General features: G+C 44.6%; 1 protein-coding gene across 3 annotated transcripts; it reads right to left on the bottom strand.

The window, feature by feature from the left end:
- Window positions 1-39: 39 nt before the first annotated feature.
- LOC121552312 (protein SOGA3) lies at window positions 40-11,462 on the bottom strand. Of its 3 annotated transcripts, XM_041865117.2 has the most exons (9): window positions 10,771-11,462; window positions 9,826-10,050; window positions 9,520-9,678; window positions 9,346-9,414; window positions 8,951-9,220; window positions 8,374-8,754; window positions 7,566-8,186; window positions 7,055-7,369; window positions 3,724-3,897 (listed from the first exon to the last, which is right to left on the bottom strand). In XM_041865117.2, the coding sequence occupies exons 1-8, from the start codon at window positions 10,915-10,917 to the stop codon at window positions 7,259-7,261; spliced, it is 1,983 nt and encodes a 660-aa protein (XP_041721051.2). In that variant the 5' UTR covers window positions 10,918-11,462; the 3' UTR covers window positions 3,724-3,897; window positions 7,055-7,258. The 3 variants fall into 3 exon arrangements, with proteins under 3 accessions (XP_041721052.2, XP_041721053.2, XP_041721051.2); XM_041865118.2 differs by lacking the exons at window positions 7,566-8,186; window positions 8,374-8,754; window positions 8,951-9,220; ... (2 more) ...; window positions 9,826-10,050; window positions 10,771-11,462 and adding exons at window positions 40-946; window positions 1,027-1,927; window positions 2,086-2,168; window positions 2,559-2,888 and having other exon boundaries at window positions 3,572-3,897; window positions 7,055-7,255; XM_041865119.2 differs by lacking the exons at window positions 7,055-7,369; window positions 7,566-8,186; window positions 8,374-8,754; ... (3 more) ...; window positions 9,826-10,050; window positions 10,771-11,462 and adding exons at window positions 40-946; window positions 1,027-1,927; window positions 2,086-2,168; window positions 2,559-2,888; window positions 5,464-5,948 and having other exon boundaries at window positions 3,572-3,897.
- Window positions 11,463-20,327: the final 8,865 nt, after the last annotated feature.

Genomic DNA, 20,327 nt, shown 5'->3' with positions numbered 1-20,327 from the left:
AAATAACTCATCAAACAAGAGTTCTACAGATAGATGGACTGAGTTTGTTAAAGCACTGTGTTTATTTATTATCAAGAGAGAAAAAAGGACAGCAAAATCATTACATAGTCATAACTGTATGTCTCACTATGGTTACTTGAACATTTTCAAATGCGTTATTTTGATAACATGATACAGTAAACACACTATAGACAGTTAGCATGTTGATGCTGTGCTGACAGGACAGGGCCAACTCTCTTTTAAAAACAAGCCAACATGGCACTCATTAGGATTGAGTTACATCCATCCATCCATCCATCCATCCATCCAAGGACACGCACCCGCAAGTAAGTGGGGCATGCTGTATCGCATTATACACAGCCATTCGAAAATCATCAATACAAAAGAAAGAGAAAAAGAAAGAAAGGAAGAAAGGGAAGTAAAAGAGAGTGAGAGAAATAAAAACGTTTGGCACAGGAGAAGGGAAGGCCACAGTAACACTGGAGACTGAATAGGAGTCAACCATTTTGTTTCTCATAAGTAAATCTCATAGAAAATCTCTTAAAGCACTTTTGTCAAGACAGATAGAAAGAACAGTATTTAGTATTTACAGAGAGGGCAGGACTATATCAACTGAGTCCAGTGGGGTTGAATTGGGGGAGGGGAGGCGGGGTTAAAAATGGGTAAAGGGGGTCGGGGCACGTGTCTCTCACATGATGATAGTCTCGGTGTGGAGCAAATAGGAGCAGAAAGATTGCTGCTTCAGGGCGGGGCTTGGGGTTCTTGCTATGGGGCTAGGGGGGCGTGCCAAGGGGCTTGTGCGGCGGAACATTGGGCCGGAGGGGGCAGAGATCAAGGCAGTGGGGGCGCAGCTAGCCCACCTGGATGGAGGGCGTTGATTGGCTGGGCGGGCAGGACGAGAGAAGTTCCGTGAGGGGGTTGCTGGGAATGACTCGGCTGGGCTCACCTGGAGAGAGACGATAAGAGTGGGTCAGAACAAGACTGTGTGTGTGTTTGTGTGTGTTTGCTACAGTATGCCTATCTCACCTGCTGTGTGTCCTGTCTGTAGGCAGTCTTTGCGGCTTGGGGGCTGGAGTTGTACTCGTGCTCGATGTCCAGCATATCCAGTAGCTCAATGAGTCCATCGTCTTTCTTCTGACCTGCAACTGGCCCTCCCCTCTGGATCCTCTGAGCTCCAACATGGGACCCACTCAGGTTCCTATAGTCCAGTATGGGCTCCCCAGACTGGGATGTAGGCCACCTGACCCTCTCCCCCTGGACCAGACCCATGTTTGTGTCTCTGTCTGCCCCTCCGAGGGCCCTTGCTTTGGGCTTGGGGCTGCCTCCTTCCTGGGTCCTCCTCTGACCCCCTGCCTGGGGTCCTTTAGGGTGAACATAGCTACCCATTGAGGTGCCTCTACCCTCACCCAGCTGGCTCTCTCTCCTATAGTCTCTCACTGCCCCCCCAGATCCTCGTTCTTGGCTGGGGTCCATCTCCGCTGTCAGCACGATGGAATCCGCCTGGCATTTCTGGACAGGCAAGCGCCCAGGCACCCTGCTGCCGCCCAGCTCTTTGCGCTGACAGACGGGGGTGGGGCACTTGTTCTCGGTAGGCACCTGGTTGGTCACCACACCGGTGTCGGTGAGGGTTTTCCCCTCGTTCTCATGGAGCATGGCCCCAAACTTCCTGAGGACCGAGGGGCTACCACACTTCTTGTCTACAAGGACCCCAGGGGGGTGGGACTTTCTGTCGAGGGCTGGGGAAGTCTCGGAAAGGGCCACCTGGGAGGTGGAGCGGGGGGGTACGGGAGGGCCTTCTCTCTGTCTGAGAGGGGGCTTGGCCCCTGTGTTCTCCTTGTTAAGGTCCCTGCAGGGGGAACTCTTTCTGTGTGACACTCTGTTCTTCCGGTTCTCAGCCTCCTCATCCGCAAACCGCACCTGACCAATCCTAAAACAGATTAACAAGGAAATAATTAAATGAGTAAAATCACTAAAATACGAAATTGTGTAGGCGGATTTTACTTTCTAAACGATCTTCTCAAAATAATATTATCAAAATGATCTTGTCATCTCAGTATCAGTGAGGTCTCTGGACGTCCTTCTTACCTCTCATTCCCAACAGGCCTCCTCTTCATCGCATCCTGGTGCACAGACTGATCCTGGCTCCTTTCTGTAATTTCTTTCTGATGCTGAGAGAGAAGTGGGACAAGGGTTATTTGGGAGGGAAAATAATCATGGCAGCAGAATAGTGCAACTAGCTTAGATCCATTATATCAAATTCAGCTATGCAGCCACATTGGCATGGCTTATGCAATTTCCAGTGGAGTATTGAGCCGTGCCAGTTATATGTAATCTATTTAAATGTATATTACTGAAAACAACCCTGCTTAGGCCCTGCCCCTCCAATGTTTGAAGACTTGAAGTGAACAATCAATATGGTCTAGTCTTCCAATGAGCTAAGTGGAGTTTCTACCATATTGCTTTTCTGCAAACACCAAAGGGGTGAGACATAGGGTAAAGGTTGTTTTTCGGACGGGGCTGCCTATCAACTTTAACCCTTAGTTACTGTAGCTACTCACATTGTTGAGAGCTGAGTTGGTCTTCCAGGTCTTTCCGTGACCATGTCCAAGATAATCCTGCAACAATTCTTCAAGTTCCACCGCACCGTTGCTATTTGGATAATAGCCACCATTCTGATGGTTGACGGGGTCGCCGTAACCATTGGGGCCATGACTACAACCATTGCTATAGTGATTTGGCACAACAACAGCTCTGGGGTGGTCCTTGGTGCTGTTGCTGTGGCTGTCAGGTGGGTCACAGAAGCCATTGCCATTGTGCATCCTATCATTTTTGCCGTTGTCCATGGTGACATCAATTTCCCCTCTACGAGCCTGCACCTCGTTGTAAAGCTGAAACATGAGCAAAAACATTATGATGATCAAAAACCTACTTTCACAACATAAACACAAGTTGGAATAGTTGTTAGATTAATGATTTACACTTACAACTTAGACGTGTTCCAAAACATAAATGTACATACAGATACAAGACAATATGTACATAAAACAAGTCTGTACGTACGACAATGTCAACCTTGTTTATGCAATCCATATAACCATCCCAAAACAGTTACAAAACCCAACTATTTTTATAATCTGCACATTTGTTATGTGTGCTTGCTTCGCTATTTCAAGCTTTAATGCGTTCATTACTATCAACTTTCACAGTGTATGTGTGTTCTGACTGTCTGTCAGCACATCACAGTTTAATTAGCTTGTTAACATTTGCCTGTATCATTAGTCCAGAGGGGGCATGGAGTCTCAAGAAGGGGTGTGCTTCCACCAGTTTATTATAACACACACACACACACACACACACACAGAGAAAGACATTCTCTCAAAGTGAAAATATTCACAAGCATGTTCACACTGCTGATACCCCATGTCAGGTAATGTTACCTAGGATCTTGTTTGACCATGTCAGAAGTGTGCTTGTGCATGCTGGACCATGTTTGGACTGTCCCATGTATTTGGATGATGTTTCACTTTAGTTTAGACCCTGTTGGACCGCATCACCATTGTTGACCACTCACCTCCTCTATCTTCCTCTGCATGTCCTGCAGCTGGTCCTCCCATTCCTGCATCTCTGAGTCGAAGCTGTCCAGAAGCTCCACCTTCTCTGTTACCCAGCCCCGCCCAGACCGCTCCAGACCGCGCTGCAGTTCGATGGCCGCCATTTTGGGCCGCTTCCTGCAGCAGCTTTTTACTTCCTGTCACAACTTTATTTTCTTCCAACACTACTTCTTCTTCCTCTTCTGTTTCAACTTCCTTACTTCCTTTCTTTTTCTGTTTCAAGTACCTAGCTTTTTGTCTTTCTGTCTTGAAGGGGTCACCAAGGTGTGGAAATGTTGGCGGAGCACTGCAAAGGGAGAGAGAGAGAGAGACAGATAAGACATGGGCGAACTAGAGGACATTAGCCATGTAGACATCAAGCCATAAACAAAGGGACCCCCCTCCCCCCCACCAACACTCTCAACTCCCAGTTACCTACCTGCTACTCCCCCTTGCAGTTGTAAATATGTAGATTATTACTTTTTTGTTTTTATTTCACTCAATGATCATGCTGCTGCTCCACCTATGGTCATTCCCCCCCACCCCCTCAACAGTCTTTACTCTGCCTCCACCCCAATGGACATTTATTTATTCATCACTGCCACAGTTATTATGATGTATATAGTGCTATTTCTATTGTTGTTTTTTTATTACCATTGTCATTATTTTATTTCACTTAGTTGGAGCTCGAAGCCTAAGATTTTCACTGTATCCTGCAATCACACCTGCAACCCTGTACATGTGACTATTAAACACTCTCAATCTGATCTGAATAAATATACATTTAGTCGATTTCGTAGAACGATTCAAAACATTTTGGGCAAGCCCTCTGTATTCCCACCCCTATTTCATAGTCATTTAAGCTACCTATGTGACATGTCATGCCACGGAATGCCTGGTGTAGTGTGACAACGTCACTATTTGTCTCTTGGTCACTATCCCCTCTGCTCCAACCCTTCCCTCTGTCCTTCTCAATTGTCTATAATGGAACTTTGGGGGCACATACCCGGCAGCCATGACCAATTTAATGAGCACAGATTCCCCATTTTTCAAACGCGGGGTGTATGTCGAATACAACACGCCAAATATTCGACACCCTGCTGTGTCATCTTCCCAGAACACGTGCATGTTGTCCGCAGGACGCATTTCCTCTAAGAGGCAGTTACACTATGCGCACAATGGGAATTAGTGCCCTCCGTGTCACCGCTAAATGATAAGGTCAGTGCGCACTTGGCTGCATGCTGCATGGTCAACTCACCTCTAGAAAATTGGCTTGGCCTAAACGGTTTTCCGTAGGCCTATCGCTGCATTGATTTATTACAGTACATCCAGTAATTTTAGAAGGTCGATGCTTTGCTATCAACGAATGTTATATATTATGTGCTTTTACCCCGTCGAGAGTACACGAACACCAACCAGTCATCTTGTGATGTAAGAGTACGGAGATGTTTATAATATAAACCTGTAACTATGCATCGTAAACTTGGGGGAGAGAGAGAGCGAGCGAGAGAGAGAGAGAGAATAAATAAATACATAAATAAATAAATACGCATGGCGTGTGTTTTGAATATTAATAGGCCTATAATAAAGAAATCCCCACATGGCCAAATGCAGCCTATTTGGTGGTGCGTAAAAGAAAAAGCACCAAAAGGGAGGCACAGGTTGATCAAATGTGACCCAATACATCAAGCCCACAGTGCATCTGCAATGTTATAATTTACTACTTGTCCTTATTAAGTGCGTTGTCCAATGATTACATCCAATTGTTGCTAGAAACCCAAGTTGTAGAGATGCGTAAAACCAAACTTAATGGAACTTTCCATATACATAAAATAAAAAACATTTAAATATTAACTTCTTCATGTGGCCTTACCTGGCTGTTCAATATTCTCATTGACGATTTTATTGTTAATCACTGAGGATATATCGCAGTGGCAGATAATTAATCCTGATTTCAGTCTAGCCAAGGTATTGACCGTGACCCTCTCTTGAGATTGTCTGTTTGCCGGTGGCGGCTGTGCTCCACCTCTTCCACAGCTAGAGAGCCAGTCCCCTTGTTGCGAAATCCTCGCGTTTGTGCCTCCGCTTCGGTTGCCTCCGCTCTGTTACATATAGTCCCGCGGATTAGATTTTAAAGGAGTCCTCTCTTGTCACGCCTGGCAGGGTTATGTCCGGAGCAGGTACCTTTTTTCAGGGTAAACAACTTATGTTCCAGAAGGGGGACCCAGGCTTTATAGTGCGCCTCGTATTTACGTCGCATCACTGGAGCCAAGATCAAGTATCATAATGTCAAATTTATTCCAGAATTTTAGGTCTCGATGGGACGACTGTCGTCACTCGCATCCTGTCTATAATTAAAAAGCAATGAAGAGAGGGAAAGTGTTTGCATAGCTATTTCAGCTGCCGAGCTCTGAGCCAATCGGCACTCCTGTTGCTACTCTGCTTTGGGGTGCTTGGCAGATTTCGTCTTGTGACTCCAAGCTACTCTTAATTGTTTACAATTTATGATGCCAAAATGTAGCCTGTGTGTGACACCTTCGCTAATATGTTTATTTTTTACTTTTTTTTTACTTGATGTCTGGCGCGTTGGCATATACTTTAGTCCCATTTCATTACTATTTTACAGTTTATTTATTTTGACATTGCCATTGCTGTTGCTGTTGATGAAGGTTGCACATTATCATCGGGCGCGTCATGCGACCCCCATTAGGTTCTGACCCAAATAGTTCACTGACATGATGGACACTTGTCGACATAAACAGTAAGTATTGCAAAATGTATCTGATAGCTCAAAACCAAAATATATTTGTTGTAGATAGGAATGTGGGAATCCTCAGACTAAGAGACAATTTATGCTTGATCCGAAAATGTGGTCGGAGGCATGGTATGGATGGTGTGATGCAATTGCGAAGCCTCTGGAGGCATGCGGTGGCCAAATTGAGCTCTGTACCGCATCGCCATGCGCCTCTCAAATGTTGTAACAATGCGGAGGATCCATATTGCTCCGCATTGAAGCGCAAGGGTGCACGTTTTGGTTTTTGCCCTAACACTACACAGCTGATTCAAATAATCAACTAATCATTAAGCTTTGATCATTTGAATCAGCTGTGTAGTGTTAGGGCAAAAACCCCTTGGGGTCCCGGGGACTGAGTTGGGGGCAAAAGTCCTTCATTTGCATTGTGGCTGTCCACGGTGTACAGGTGCTGAATCGGAATTCTGATTGTCGTTGTCCATGGTTCTGAATCACAGCTATTTACTTGTTTGTTTAAAATCGGATCTTCTACACTTCTGTAAGCAATGAGAAGGAAATTCCACCTTTCCTATCAGATTGTAGCCCTACATTTCTTCTATACTACCACATGGTGGTGGCCTACATATAGGCTACAACATTTCTTTGCAGGTAGGGAATATGGCTATAGGATTTGATTTTGGAATTGGGCAAACCAGGTGTTATGCTAACTTACCTTTTCTTGGGGGTGATGAAGGAAGTGGTGGGTGGTGGGAAATGTAGTCTCCAGTGTTGACCCTAAGCATGTATCCTGTTATGTGACTGTGACCTGTGCTTGAATAGGGAGGCTCCTGTACATTGGGTGACCTTGGCAACAAATAAAAAAACAAAACAAAAAAACAAAACAAAGGATGTGGCTATGCTATGGAGGGAGGCAGGATCACAGGACAAAGAAAAGGGTAAACAGAAAGACAAGTTTAAAGATGGTGGCATAAGAGTGGGAGGAGAATAAGACGAGGATGAGGATGAGTAAAATAATGGGCTGAAACATCTGGACAGAGGATGAACAGAACAGGAGTGTCAACGGAGGAGAAACGAGAGGGAAAATAGGGTCAGAGAAAGAAGGAGAATAAAGTCAGCAGAATATTCAATGGCCACAGACTAGTGAAGATACTATGCTGATACAGCCAAACAGGCATGGTCAAGTCTACATCTCTACATGCATACACACACACACACACACTTACCGACAGTGGCTCCTCCTCCCTGTCCTCAGGTTTGGGCACCTCCAGTCTGTCTATTAAGCCTTGTAGCTCCTTCCTGAAGGCCTTCATCTGGGCATTGATCCTGTACAGCAGCTCATGCTCCCTGATCCCCCCACCCCCCTCCTCCTCCTCACCCCGCCCATACAGGTTGCTGTTGGAAACGTACACCCGCGCCTCTGCGATGATAGTTGCCGTGTCGGTGATGAGCCGGTCGATGGTCCTGCCAAGACGCTCCGCCTCCACCCGTATGTCAATCATCTGCTGGCGATCCCGTAGGCTGCGGGGCAGGAAGCGGGCGGCGGTCTCTGGGGTTGGGGTGTAGAGACCCCGGGTGGGCGTGAGGCAGCGGGTTTGGTTCCGCACCTCGTCCGAGTCACTCTCCCCGCCCACTGGGCCCTCGCGTTTGCGGTGCGGGGGCAGGAGGCGAGAGGAGGAGGAGTCATCATCACTTTCGCGGCGCCCACTTGGGCTGGTCCCACCTGCGTCACTCTCTGCATCCCTGTCCCAAGGGCTGATGCCCCCCCTAAGGGCCAGGTTGGAGGCCAGGTCGTAGCGCTGCATGTTGGAGAGCAGAACACGGTTCTCATACTGCAGCTGCATCACCTGGGAGAGAGAATAGGACTGGCTGAATGAGGCATGATATGTTTATGACGTTTGATCTTTGTTTTCAGCTTTGATTCCAGCGATATCTTTTTGTTTACCATATTGTCTGTACAGCCATTTTGACTTTCAATGCATGTTAAAGGTCACAGAAATAAACCAGAAAAACAAATGTGGAAGACCGACCCACCTTCCCACTGAGATCATTAATCTGTAGCCGGGCAGTCTTCAGTTCCTCCTGCAGTGCCTCTGCCTTCTCCGAGCATACTCCTCCTGCTCCTGGCGCCCCTCCTCCATGCCTTGCACCTCCCTCGTGGGTCCCGGCCTTGAACCTGAGCTTGTTTAGTTCTCCCGTCACCCTCTTGTTGTGATCTTCAGCGTCAGCCAGGTTCCTCCTTAGTAGCTCTGCCTCGTCCTCCACCAGCTGCAGCTGCTGCCTCAGCTCTGTCATGGCCTCCCCGTGGCCCCGGCCCGACCCCACCCCGCCCACAGCCCCCCCACCGGACCCGCCTTCTCCCTCCCCTTCACCCCTGAGGTCATCCAACTCCGCCCTCAGACCCCGGTTCTCCACCTGGAAACACATGACATGAAGACGGATTGGTCAGTTATGTTATGAATCACTAGCTTCCTCTCTCTGTAAGCACCTTCTGAACGGAACTGGCAGAAATGCTTGGAACAGTTGTGTTCCCATGTGCAAACTTATTTCCTGGTCTCTTTCATGTCACAACCTACATAAAACCCTCTGCATCACATCCTGTCTTGCTCACCTCCAGCTCCACGATCTTCCTCCCCAGGATGTTAGCCTCCTCCTCCACCAGGCGCAGACGCAGCTTCAGTTCGGACTCACGGGTGGTGGGGGGTCCCCCGGCCTCACCCTTGGGGTGGGGGCTGTCCAGGTCCCCGTAGAAGGAGCGGTACTTTTGTAGCTCCGTCTCCAGCCGGTCCTTCTCCTTGTCGATCTTAGCTGTCTTCTTCCTCAACAACACAGCCTCCTCTTTGATGAAGGCCAGTTGGCACTTGAGATCATCGTTGTCATCCTGAGAGAGGGGAAATTGGAAGGAAGATAATACAGTTCAGATGTACACTAGACACAACTCTCGCTCATGTTTGGAAAAAAACACTTTTTATTGTTTTCTAAAAGCATTTCATGGTGATCCCTCACTTCTGTTGGGGTCTGGGCAGGCTTCTTGTCTGACTTTTGGACCTCCTTGCTTCCTCTTTTCTTCTGAGACTGTTGGGAATTGAATAACATAATAAACACATGATGTAATATGAGTATTCCAGAAAACTATGTGCTGTATAGATTGTTTAATGTATTGTGGGTGGGTGTTCTTACCTCCCTGACTTTGTCCAGCTCATTCTGAAGTGCCTGTTTGGTCACCTCCACCTCGATGAGTTTCTGCCTCAGATTCTCATTCTCGTCCTCTGTCTTTGTGCGTTTCTCCTCCACATTCTCCAGCTCATGGTGCAGTCTCACAGACACATCCTTCGCTACCTGCATTACACAGAATCAGGGACGTTGATTGAAGTTGATTGAATTAATTATGGAGGTGAATGGACAGCGCATTAAGCAACTAATAAAATGAGTATCAACATCAAGCCTACGGACACACAAACAAACATACACACACTCCTTCCCTACCTTCAGGTCCTGCTCCAGGCTCCTCAGTAACTCCTCGTCGATCTCTCCTGTCTGGGCGTAGCGCAGCTTCTTCCTCTCAGCCTTCCTCAGCCGGTACTGGAGGATCCGGCAGTTTTTATTGGCTCGCTCCAGCTCGCGCCTCATTTCCTGCAGCTGGCACGTGTCCTCCTCATAGAAGGTGTCACGCATCTCGTCCATCTCCGTCCTCATCTCCTCGATCTCCATCTGGGACATCAATATGAGTGATCAGCCAATCAGGCACTGCTAGCCAACAGGGGGCGTGGCGCTCACACTTAAATATTATTGGTGTTGTTGGAGTGTTTAGGTCCTCTGAAGATGATGTAATTGGATATAGAAAAGTTCATCTGAACCGATCAATAGGGTCTTATTAATATTATGTCAATCAATTAATAGAAGTAGGCTAAACACAAGATTGTGCTATTTATTGTTCTGAATAGGGAAGAGTGTTTTGCCTTGTGGCTATAGGCCTACCTAAATCATTTAGCTCTGACAAGCATCAATAACAAACCAAGGGAACTAGGCACATTTCTACATCAGTTCTTTGCATATGTTACGGAAAGAATAAATAATAACTGTTCACTTAGCCTACCCAGTGGGCTAAAAAATAAGCTTGCTTCATTGTATCAACATACAGTTTCCAGTATATCCCTAATGATAAACCTTGGGGAATATGCCTGGCATATCAATACTATCTCAGTTGCAGTGTTATCATCAAACATGACATAAGCCTACCTTTTCACTTATGCTAATATATATAAGATTACATTGGAATATATGAGCATATGTTAGTGATGCCAAACTTTGGGGAATAGGCCTGAATTCAATCTTATCAAACAGAAAGTGGCCTACCAGTTCAGTTACTGTATCTGCAAAAACAATGTGTTTGTATACATTTCATATTATTGAATGTCAGTGATGCCAAACCTTTAGATCTTCATTCTCATCCACCAGTCTCTCCAGTTCGTCATCAAGGCCCTCTTCTTGCGGTGTCACGAACTCCGCCTCTATGGTCCCTATAGCCGGCTCCGGCGCGGCCTCGGCGCCCGGCGCGCTGTCAGCCTTGGTGTGCATCTTGCTGCCGCTTCTCTTCAGTTTCTTATGTAGGTGGAAGTGGATGAGTTCAGTCTGCAAACAACCCCGGCTCCACAGATTAAGGCCTGCAGCCCACGTATTCCCCGCTTCTGTCCCTACTGCAGCTCGCTGATGCTTTCACCGACTCCCCTCTCCGCTTCTTCTTTCCCTTTCACCGAACCCGCGGTGCTGGAGCCGTCTGGCCGGTATGACCCAATATGTTGGGAAGAAACGCCTTTGATGCAGGGATACACGTAACGACGAACTACGGGTTTGAGAATCTGGTGAAATATCTCCTCGGTATCTTCCTCTCTGCTAGCATCCGCCCTGTTTGCATTGACAGCATCCGTTTCAGCACCATCTGGGTGAAAAGCTGCAACGTCGCATCTCTCGGTCTCCTTCTCATTCACGACAGCGGTCCTAAGCCATTCGTTTACAACCTTATTCCTCGATCCTCCTTTTGAAACTATATTTTTGGATCTCCTGGAGGATTTCGGGGCTGGTTTTGAGGCGCATTCCCGGATTCTGGCCGGAGAGGGAGCCCGATGCTACCTCCTCCCTGTGCTATTGTCTGCTGCTGCCGCTGGAAAATCCGCAGCGTCGCTTGCGGCAGAGTTAATCGTGTCATCCACCAGCCTTGATTTGATTATTAGTTATGGCAATAATAAAACCATAATATACACTACCAGTCAAAAGTTTTAGAACACCTACTCATTTTTTTACTATTTTCTACATTGTAGAATAACAGTGAAGACATCAAAACTATGAAATATCACATATGGAATCATGTAGTAACCAAAAAAGTATTCAACAAATCAAAATATATTTTATAATTGAGATTCTTCAAATAGCTACCCTTTGCCTTGATGACAGCTTTGCACACTCTTGGCATTCTCTCAACCAGCTTCACCTGGAATGCTTTTCCAACAGTCTTGAAGGAATTCCCAAATATGCTGAGCACTTGTTGGCTGCTTTTCCTTCACTCTGCGGTCCGACTCATCCCAAACCATCTCAATTTGGTTGAGGTCGGGGGATTGTGGAGGCCAGGTCATCTGATGCAGCACTCCATCACTCTCCTTCTTGGTAAAATAGCCCTTACACAGCCTGAAGGTGTATTGGGTCATTGTCCTGTTGAAAAACAAATGATAGTCCCACTAAGCCTAAACCAGATGGGATGGCGTATCGCTGCAGAATGCTGTGGTAGCCATGCTGGTTAAGTGTGCCTTGAATTCTAAATATATCACTGACAGTGTCACCAGCAAAGCACCCCCACACCATAACACCTCCTCCTCCATGCTTTACGGTGGGAAATACACACGCAGAGATCATCCGTTCACCTACACCGCGTCTCAGAAAGACACGGCGGTTGGAAACAAAAATCTCAAATTTGTACTCCAGACCAAAGGACACATTTCCAACTGTCTAATGTCCAATGGTCGTGTTTCTTGGCCCAAGCAGGTCTCTTCTTCTTATTGGTGTCCTTTAGTAGTGGTTTCTTTGCAGCAATTCGACCATGATGGCCTGATTCACACAGTCTCCTCTGAACAGTTGATGTTGAGATGTGTCTGCTACTTGAACTCTTTGAAGCATTTATTTGGGCTGCAATTTCTGAGGCTGGTAACGCTAATGAACTTATCCTCTGCAGCAGAGGTAACTCTGGGTCTTCCATTCCTGTGGCGGTCCTCATGAGAGCCAGTTTCATTATAGCGCTTGATGGTTTTTGCGACTGCACTTGAAGAAACTTTAAAAGTTATTGACATTTTCCGGATTGACTGACCTTCATGTCTTAAAGCAGTCCTTCTCAAATAGTGGGGCGCGCCCCCCTGGGGGGGCTCGGAGCGATGCCGGGGGGGCGCGTGTGACCCCGGGGAACATGCTTTTTTTTGCCGCAGGGAGTAGGCTTTTTTTGCACCGAACAAGAGCACACAGCACAGAGCAGGAGATATGAAGTGCAGATAACAAACCCTTAAGAGACACTATGGAAAAATATTTAACAGGGATGAAAAGAAAGGCGGAGAGAGACGGAGATAATGAGATAAACGTAAGTCTCCCGAAAGCTAAGATGAGGAAATATGACGAAGCGTATGTAGCGCTTGGCTTCACTGTGACTACGGTGGGAGACGAGGAAAGACCGGTATGTTTACTGTGTCTAAAAATGTTGGCAGCGGACAGCATGAAGCCAAATAAATTAAGGTGTCACATAAAGACATTACACACCAATCACGCTGATAAGCCGCTTGAGTTTTTTCAGCGGAAACGTGCCGAATATTGCCAAGAATCGTCCCGCTTTGTGAATGCTACTTCAGTAAACCAGCGAGCACTGTTAGCATCATATAAGGTGGCGTACCAAATTGCTCAGTGCAAAAAACCCCACTCCATAGCAGAGGAGCTGATACTGCCTGCAGCATTAGACATGGTCTCTGTCATGCTGGATGACGCAAGTGCTGCAAAAAAATAAACTATCCCTCTGTCCAATGACACTGTTGCCAGACATATAAATTACATTGCTAACGATCTTAAAGAACAGCTGGTAGATAAACTCAAAGACAAACGTTTTGCCTTACAGTTCGATGAAGCAACTGACAGCAACAAAGACTGTTTGTTTATCACTTATGTACGTTTTGACATGACAAACTCCCTGTGTGAGGATCTACTTTTTTGTAAATATGTCAGAGACAGAGCCACAGCTGAAGAGCTATTCAAAATGCTGGACTGCATCCTGACTGAGAATGGGCTAAAGTGGGAGAACTGCATTTGTGTTTGCAGTGATGGTGCACAGACCATGGCAGGCATGAGAAAAGGACTTTGGGCACTCATCAAGAAGGCCTCACCTAATGCTGAGTGGGCACACTGTGTTATACACAGAGAAGCACTGGCACCTTTCAAGGCACCTTTCCTCTGAATTAAGTGAGGTTATGACTGACATTGTAGGTGTAGTCAATTTTTTAAAGACCAGACCACTAAAAACAAGAGTCTTCTCTGCTATCTGTGAGGAGATGGGAGCTGAACATCAAGCTGTGCTGTTTCACAGTGAAGCAATGTGGCTGTCACGAGGAAAAGTCTTGTACCGAGTTTTTGAGCTCAGAGAGCAGAAAATAATGTTTTCGGGGCAGGAGCACAAGTATAACCTAGCAGAAAAATTTAGTGATGAGAACTTCCTGGCAAAACTGGCCTACCTGAGTGACATATTTGGAAAGCTAAATGAACTAAATCTACAGCTTCAAGGGAAAGATAAACACCTCCCTCAGGTCACAGACAATATCAGCTATTTCACTCGAAAGCTTGCAATGTGGGGCAAGCGACTTGATGAAGGAAATACTGATTCATTCGAGAACCTGCATGAATTTGTTGACACTACTGACTATGATGCCACCTCAGTGATTCCATATATTAAGGAGCATATTTAATCACTGATGGGATTCTTTAAAAAGTACTTCCCTGAAAACAGTTCCCAATATGACTGGGTGAGAGATCCTTTCAATGCACCAGCTCCAACTGGTTTCAGCTTTGCAGAGGAGGACCAGTTCATTGATATGACGTCTGACTCTACATTGAGACTGAGGTTCACATCACAGACACTGAGTGAATTCTGGCTGAGTGTAGAGAGGCAGTATCCACTCTTAGGGCAGAGGGCCATGGGCATTCTTCTTCCTTTTGCAACATCTTATCTTTGTGAGACTGGCTTCTCTGCTGTTGCTGCACTGAAGACCAAGTACAGGTCCCAGCTAAACATTGAGCAGGAGCTGAGAGTTGCAGTATCATGCTTCAAACCCCGCTTCGAAAAGCTGTGCACTGAAAACGTGCTCATTGTAGCCATTAATCCTGACTTCCTCATTTTGATACAAAAAAATCAGCACAAATTGTTTTATTCATTTTTGTTTTATAGGTCAGTGTTTCATATATTGTGCTCCTGAGTTAATGTTGCTGATCAATTTGAATGTATTATTATTTATTTATTATATTTTATTTTATTTTTCAGTATCAAATGGTCAAAAAATGTTTACAGTTTAAATAAGGATTTCATTTTTTTTTTAAATTTCAGGCAAATTGATGCACTTTAAGTCTTTTCTGTTACAGACTAAAAAACAATGTTAATAAAGTTATTCTTTGTTGTAAGTTGATCTATATTTCTTTCTTTTTTCTTTTTTTGTTTTCTTTAATGTTAATAAGGATACAACGTTATGCAGAGGTGTACTTATAACTATTTTATAGACAAATTATACTATTTACAGTCGCGGCGGAGAGTTGGGGGGCGTGAAATGTTTACTTTTTCCTAGGGGGGGCGTAACAGAAAATAATTGAGAAGCACTGTCTTAAAGTAATGATGGACTGTCGTTTCTCTTTGCTTATTTGAGCTGTTCTTGCCATAATATGGACTTGGTCTTTTACCAAATAGGGCTATCTTCTGTATACCACCCCTACCTTGTCACAACACAACTGATTGTCTCAAACGCATTAAGAAGGAAAGAAATTCCACAAATTAACTTTTAAGAAGGCACACCTGTTAATTGAAATTGCATTCCAGGTGACTACCTCATGAAGCTGGTTGAGAGAATGCCAAGAGTGTGCAAAGGTGTCATCAAGGCAAAGGGTGGCTATTTGAAGAATATAAAATATAAAATATGTTTTGATTTGTTTAAGACTTTTTTGGTTACCACATGATTCCATATGTGTTATTTCATAGTTTTGATGTTTTCACTATTATTCTACAATGTAGAACATAGTACAAATAAAGAAAAACCCTTGAATGAGTAGGTGTTCTAAAACTTTTGACCTGTAGTGTATGTCTTGATATATTTGATCTATCTGGTTGATAAAAGTTGCAATTAAAAATGATGGTCAACCGGTTCCAACATTTAAATAGAAATTCTGGGTGAAATGCACAAAATCTCGTGGCCTTTGCTGCAAAGGGGACATGACGTCTGCAGAGTGACATTGAAATAGTTTTGACTTTGAAAAAGACCCGTAGTCAATAGGCTTCTGTTCATTGGCAAATGGGAATCTAACTTAGGCTATACAAGGCTAGGCTACTATTCAGGTTGTATAGCCTAGTGGTGTAAAGTGGTATAAAGTACTACTTAAGTAGTTTTTGGGGGTATATGTACTTTACTATTTATATTTTTGACTACTTTTACTTTTACTTCACTACATTCCTAAAGAAAAGTATGTACTTTTTACTCCATACATTTTCCCTGACACCCAAAAGTACTCGTTACATTTTGAATGCTTAGCAGGACAGAAAATGGTCAAATTCACACACTTATCAAGAGAACATCCCTGGTCATCCCTACAGCCTCTGATCTGGCGGACTCACTAAACACAAATGCTTTGTTTGTAAATGATGTCAGAGTGATGGAGTGTGACCCTGGCTATCCGTAAATAAAAAAAACAAGAAAATTGTGCCTTCTGGTTTGCTTAATATAAGGATTTTTTTTATTATTCGTACATTTACTTTTGATACTTAAGTATATTTAAAATCAAATACTGTTAGACTTTTAGTCAAGTAATATTTTACTGGGTGACTTTCACTTTTACTTGAGTCATTTTCTATTAAGGTATCTTTACTTTTACTCAAATATGACAATTGGGTACTTTTTCCACCACTGCAAGTGATACAATTAAATGTACACATGCATAGTTTATATATAGTGAGTTTTGTACAGTTCTGTACAAAACTTTTGTTCAAGAAAAATTGCACATAGCCTAACATTAGTTAATATATTAGGCTACAGATGGTCAACAAACACACTGTCAAATATTTTCATGCATTTTCTGTGCAATTTCCTATCAAAACATGTTATTTTAAAGAGGCTTCTTACCGCCAGAGAAAGTGCAGTTTCAGCCCAGCGCTAAAGATCTAGAGAGAGCCTGACACAAGGTACCAACAGGCACTGCAGGTGCACGACTAGCTACACAGTATTCATGACGTGGTGATGTCAACGTCAAACCAGGAAACAAACAATGTAATATCTTTCTCCAGGCCCAATGTAAATGACCCATTGTAGCCTTTTTACTCTCTACATCAACACTACTTGAAAACATGCACACAATGAATAGGCTGTTGTTTTTGTTTTCTTTTCAAATGTATTCTACTTATTTTTCCAATGGCTACAAGGTATCTCCAGTAGTCCTAGGTAGTGGTTCAAGAACTCAGTAACCCATATTGTGCATGTAATGATTTGTGGTGGCCATGGGAGGGTGGTCTCCACCCATCTATTAGCACCATCATAAAGGGATCATCTGTGCTGTGCAGACAGGGTGCCGCCAAGGATACACTGACTGTATGAACTAACTTAGATACAATAAGGTGTTGTTATAAGTGATAATGAGATGAGTGAGAGACAGACAGACAGGCAGACAGGCAGAGGGACGGACGGACAGTTGGACAGACAGACAGACAAGGCAGACAGGAAGGCAGACAGGCAGACAGACAGGTGACAGACAGTTTGAATCTGGGGTTGTATGTGAGTATCACAGCATGGATGGTGTGTGTGTATGTGTGTGTAAAGCTTTCACAAGTGTGAGTTTGGATGTAGCTAGAACTTCCCCCTCACTAATGATACAGGGTCAGATCTTTTGTTCATCCCCCTAATGGTTAAGGCTAAGATTGGGTAGGTAATCTGATCCTAGATCTGTGGTTAGGAGGTAGTGTGAGTTAATGTGAGTTCAGAGCAGTGCTAAGAGCACAAGTGCAGTACAGGTTATGGTGACCTGTGTTAAGTGACCCTGATGGAAAGCCTTGGCCTACTGCAATCCTCTTAGAGCTCGGCTCGCGTAGATCCCTCTTCTTCCCCTAGGAGGACAAACACCTCTAGCCTCTACACACTCATCACTTCATCCTCACTCTATGCATACTCTCTTCCACCCCTCTACACACTCATCACGTCATCCTCTCATCCACCCCGGCACTATGGTTAGAGAGGGAAGGGGTTAATATGAAATTGCAGTGTGTGTGTGAGAAAGTGTAGTTTCTAAGTAGATAAACAGTGAAATGTGGCAGTGGTACTGGGGAAGGTAAGATGATGCAGCAGGATATTGAGGACATGCTAGAGGAAAGGAAGGGTGATAGTGGAGGGGGAACAGGAAAAGGTGTTGAAGAAAGAGAGGCAGATGAGGAGGAAGGCAGTGACAGGTTTAGGAGTGAGGCTGGAAATTGAGTGAGCACTGAGAGCTCTTGTGAAAATCCTCTACATGTGTCTGTTAACATATGGCACATAAGTACCAGCTGGTATGTGTATGTGTCGCATATGTGCAGTTTTGTGTGTGTGTTAACATGTGTGAATGTTGCATATGTGTCTACGCATTGTGTGTAAGAGACAGTGTGTGATCTCTCTGTGTGTATATAGTATATGCATACCGGTATTCTTAATTCCATTCTTTTACTTTTATATTTGTGTGTATTGTTGTGAATTGTTAGATACTACTGCACTGTTGGAGCTAGGAACACATGCATTTCACTACACCCGCAATAACATCTGCTAAATATATGTATGTGACCAATAAAATTAGATTTTATTTGATGTATGTACATATGTGTGAGTGTCAATGGCCCAAAGGAAGATTACAGAAGGCTCCTCTTTTCCACAGTGACCTGAAATCCTGGGTAAACTCGCTTTGTGACGTGGGCATAAGCTCTTTTACAGCTAAAGTCTACCCCCCCAGATTAGGGCAGAGCTGTCTGGCCAAGCCCCAGAGACACAGGCCTCTTTCTCTCTCTCTACCTCTGTCTCTCCCAGGAATCTGCGTGACCCGGGGGACAGAGGGAGAGGGGGGTAGGGGGGGCTGGGAGAGGAGAGAAGAGGTGTAGGAATCCTACTCACCAGAGCCAGATATGTACAGACCTTTGGAAACTTTGAGGATGAGAATTCTAAAGGTTTCTGAGATTGGGGTAGACCAGTGTAGGCTCCTCAGAAGAGGAAGGGGAGGACCATCCTCCTCAGTGAATTTAATAAAAATAGAACTAGTGAAACATTAAAAAAGTTATCCTTTTTAGATAAACCTATAGTAAATATATTCTCGTCACCAAATAATTGATAAAAACACACTGTTTTGCAATGAAGGTCTACAGTAGCCTCAGCAGCACTCTGTAGAGTAGCACCATGTTGTAGCCGGAGGACAGCTAGCTTCTGTCCTCCTCTGGGTACATTGACTTCAATACAAAACCTAAGAGGTTCATGGTTCTCACCTCCTTCCATAGACTTACACAGTAATTATGACAACTTCCGGAGGACGTCCTCCACCTATCAGGGCTCTTGGAGCATGAACTGACATGTTGTCCACCCAATCAAAGGATCAGATAATGAATCTAGTACTGAAAGCATAAGCTACAGCTAGCTAGCACTGCAGTGCATACAATGTGGTGTGTAGTTAACTCAGAGAGAAAGAGAAAGACAATTTCTTCCAAAATTAAGGAGAAGCAAGAGAGAGAGCGAGAGAGAGAGAGCGCTAGCTATATTTCGTAGTATATCTTTTTTTCACTTTCACTTTCACTTCCTTAGCTAGCATCAAATGCAGCTAGCTAGTTTAGCCTACTCAAACACCCAGCTCAAACAGAGATAGATGCTATGTTAGCTAGCTGGCTATGGCTATCCAACACTGGAACTCTTCCAAGTCAAGGTAAGCTTTTGGTTTTATAAATGTATTGCCACCGGGGCCCGCTGGTGTAACTGCTAAACTGCTTGCTGCAGACTGTACACTGTACTGCATGATTGTAGTGGGTTTACTAACACATTAGTTCTAGAAGCTATGTTGACTATGACGTGACAACGATGTAGGCTGTGTGCAGTTAGTGGTCATGATATGAAGGTTTGGCTTGGAAAGGTTTTTTGGCCTGGTCATAGTCCACAAGGAAAGAGAAAAGGTGCGAGGAGGAGACAGCGTAGATAGATGCGAGAAGGAATTATATATACAACGAGCTGTTTGTATGTGGCTGCTATGAAAGTGAACTGTTTTTGCGTGTGATCAGGGGTGTATTTATTGCGCCGATTCTGTTGAAAAACATTTATTAAACGGAAGCAAACGAAATGAAACGGGGATAAACATACCTGAATTTGTCCAATAGAAACTCTCGTTTGCAACTGTTGGACTAATGATTACACTCTAGATCCGCTAGATGCAGGCAAGAGTGTGCAAGGCAGTATTGAATGTGTCACTGTCTGCCATCTTGATTACTCAAAATTATCTCTACCTGTGCACCTACGTTGTAAACTTTCATTCATAGGCTAGGTTGTAGCAACCTCATGATGGATATAGGGAAAATGTGAGTATCACATTGAATGGAATATGAATGACAGTTATCCAATATGCTGTAATAGAAAGAAAATCATCTTCTCTCATCTTAAACAGCACCGACCGCCATTGGGGTTAGACAGAAGGGTTTTTAAGCAGGCTCAGGGTTAGGAAAGAGGATA

The sequence above is a fragment of the Coregonus clupeaformis genome, chromosome 36 (assembly GCF_020615455.1).
Source record: "Coregonus clupeaformis isolate EN_2021a chromosome 36, ASM2061545v1, whole genome shotgun sequence".
Lineage (NCBI taxonomy): Eukaryota > Metazoa > Chordata > Actinopteri > Salmoniformes > Salmonidae > Coregonus > Coregonus clupeaformis.
Note: the sequence above shows the minus strand (reverse complement) of the source record. Positions and strands in the feature narration are given on the sequence as shown.

Coding starts and splice junctions, on each gene's coding strand:
- LOC121552312 (XM_041865117.2), bottom strand. CDS start 10,917: ATGCACACCAAGGCTGACAGCGCGCCGGGCGCCGAGGCCGCGCCGGAG. Junction 10,051..10,770: donor ATGAGAATGAAGATCTAAAG/GTTTGGCATCAC, acceptor TTGATGTCCCAG/ATGGAGATCGAGGAGATGAG. Junction 8,755..8,950: donor GGAAGATCGTGGAGCTGGAG/GTGAGCAAGACA, acceptor ATGTGTTTCCAG/GTGGAGAACCGGGGTCTGAG.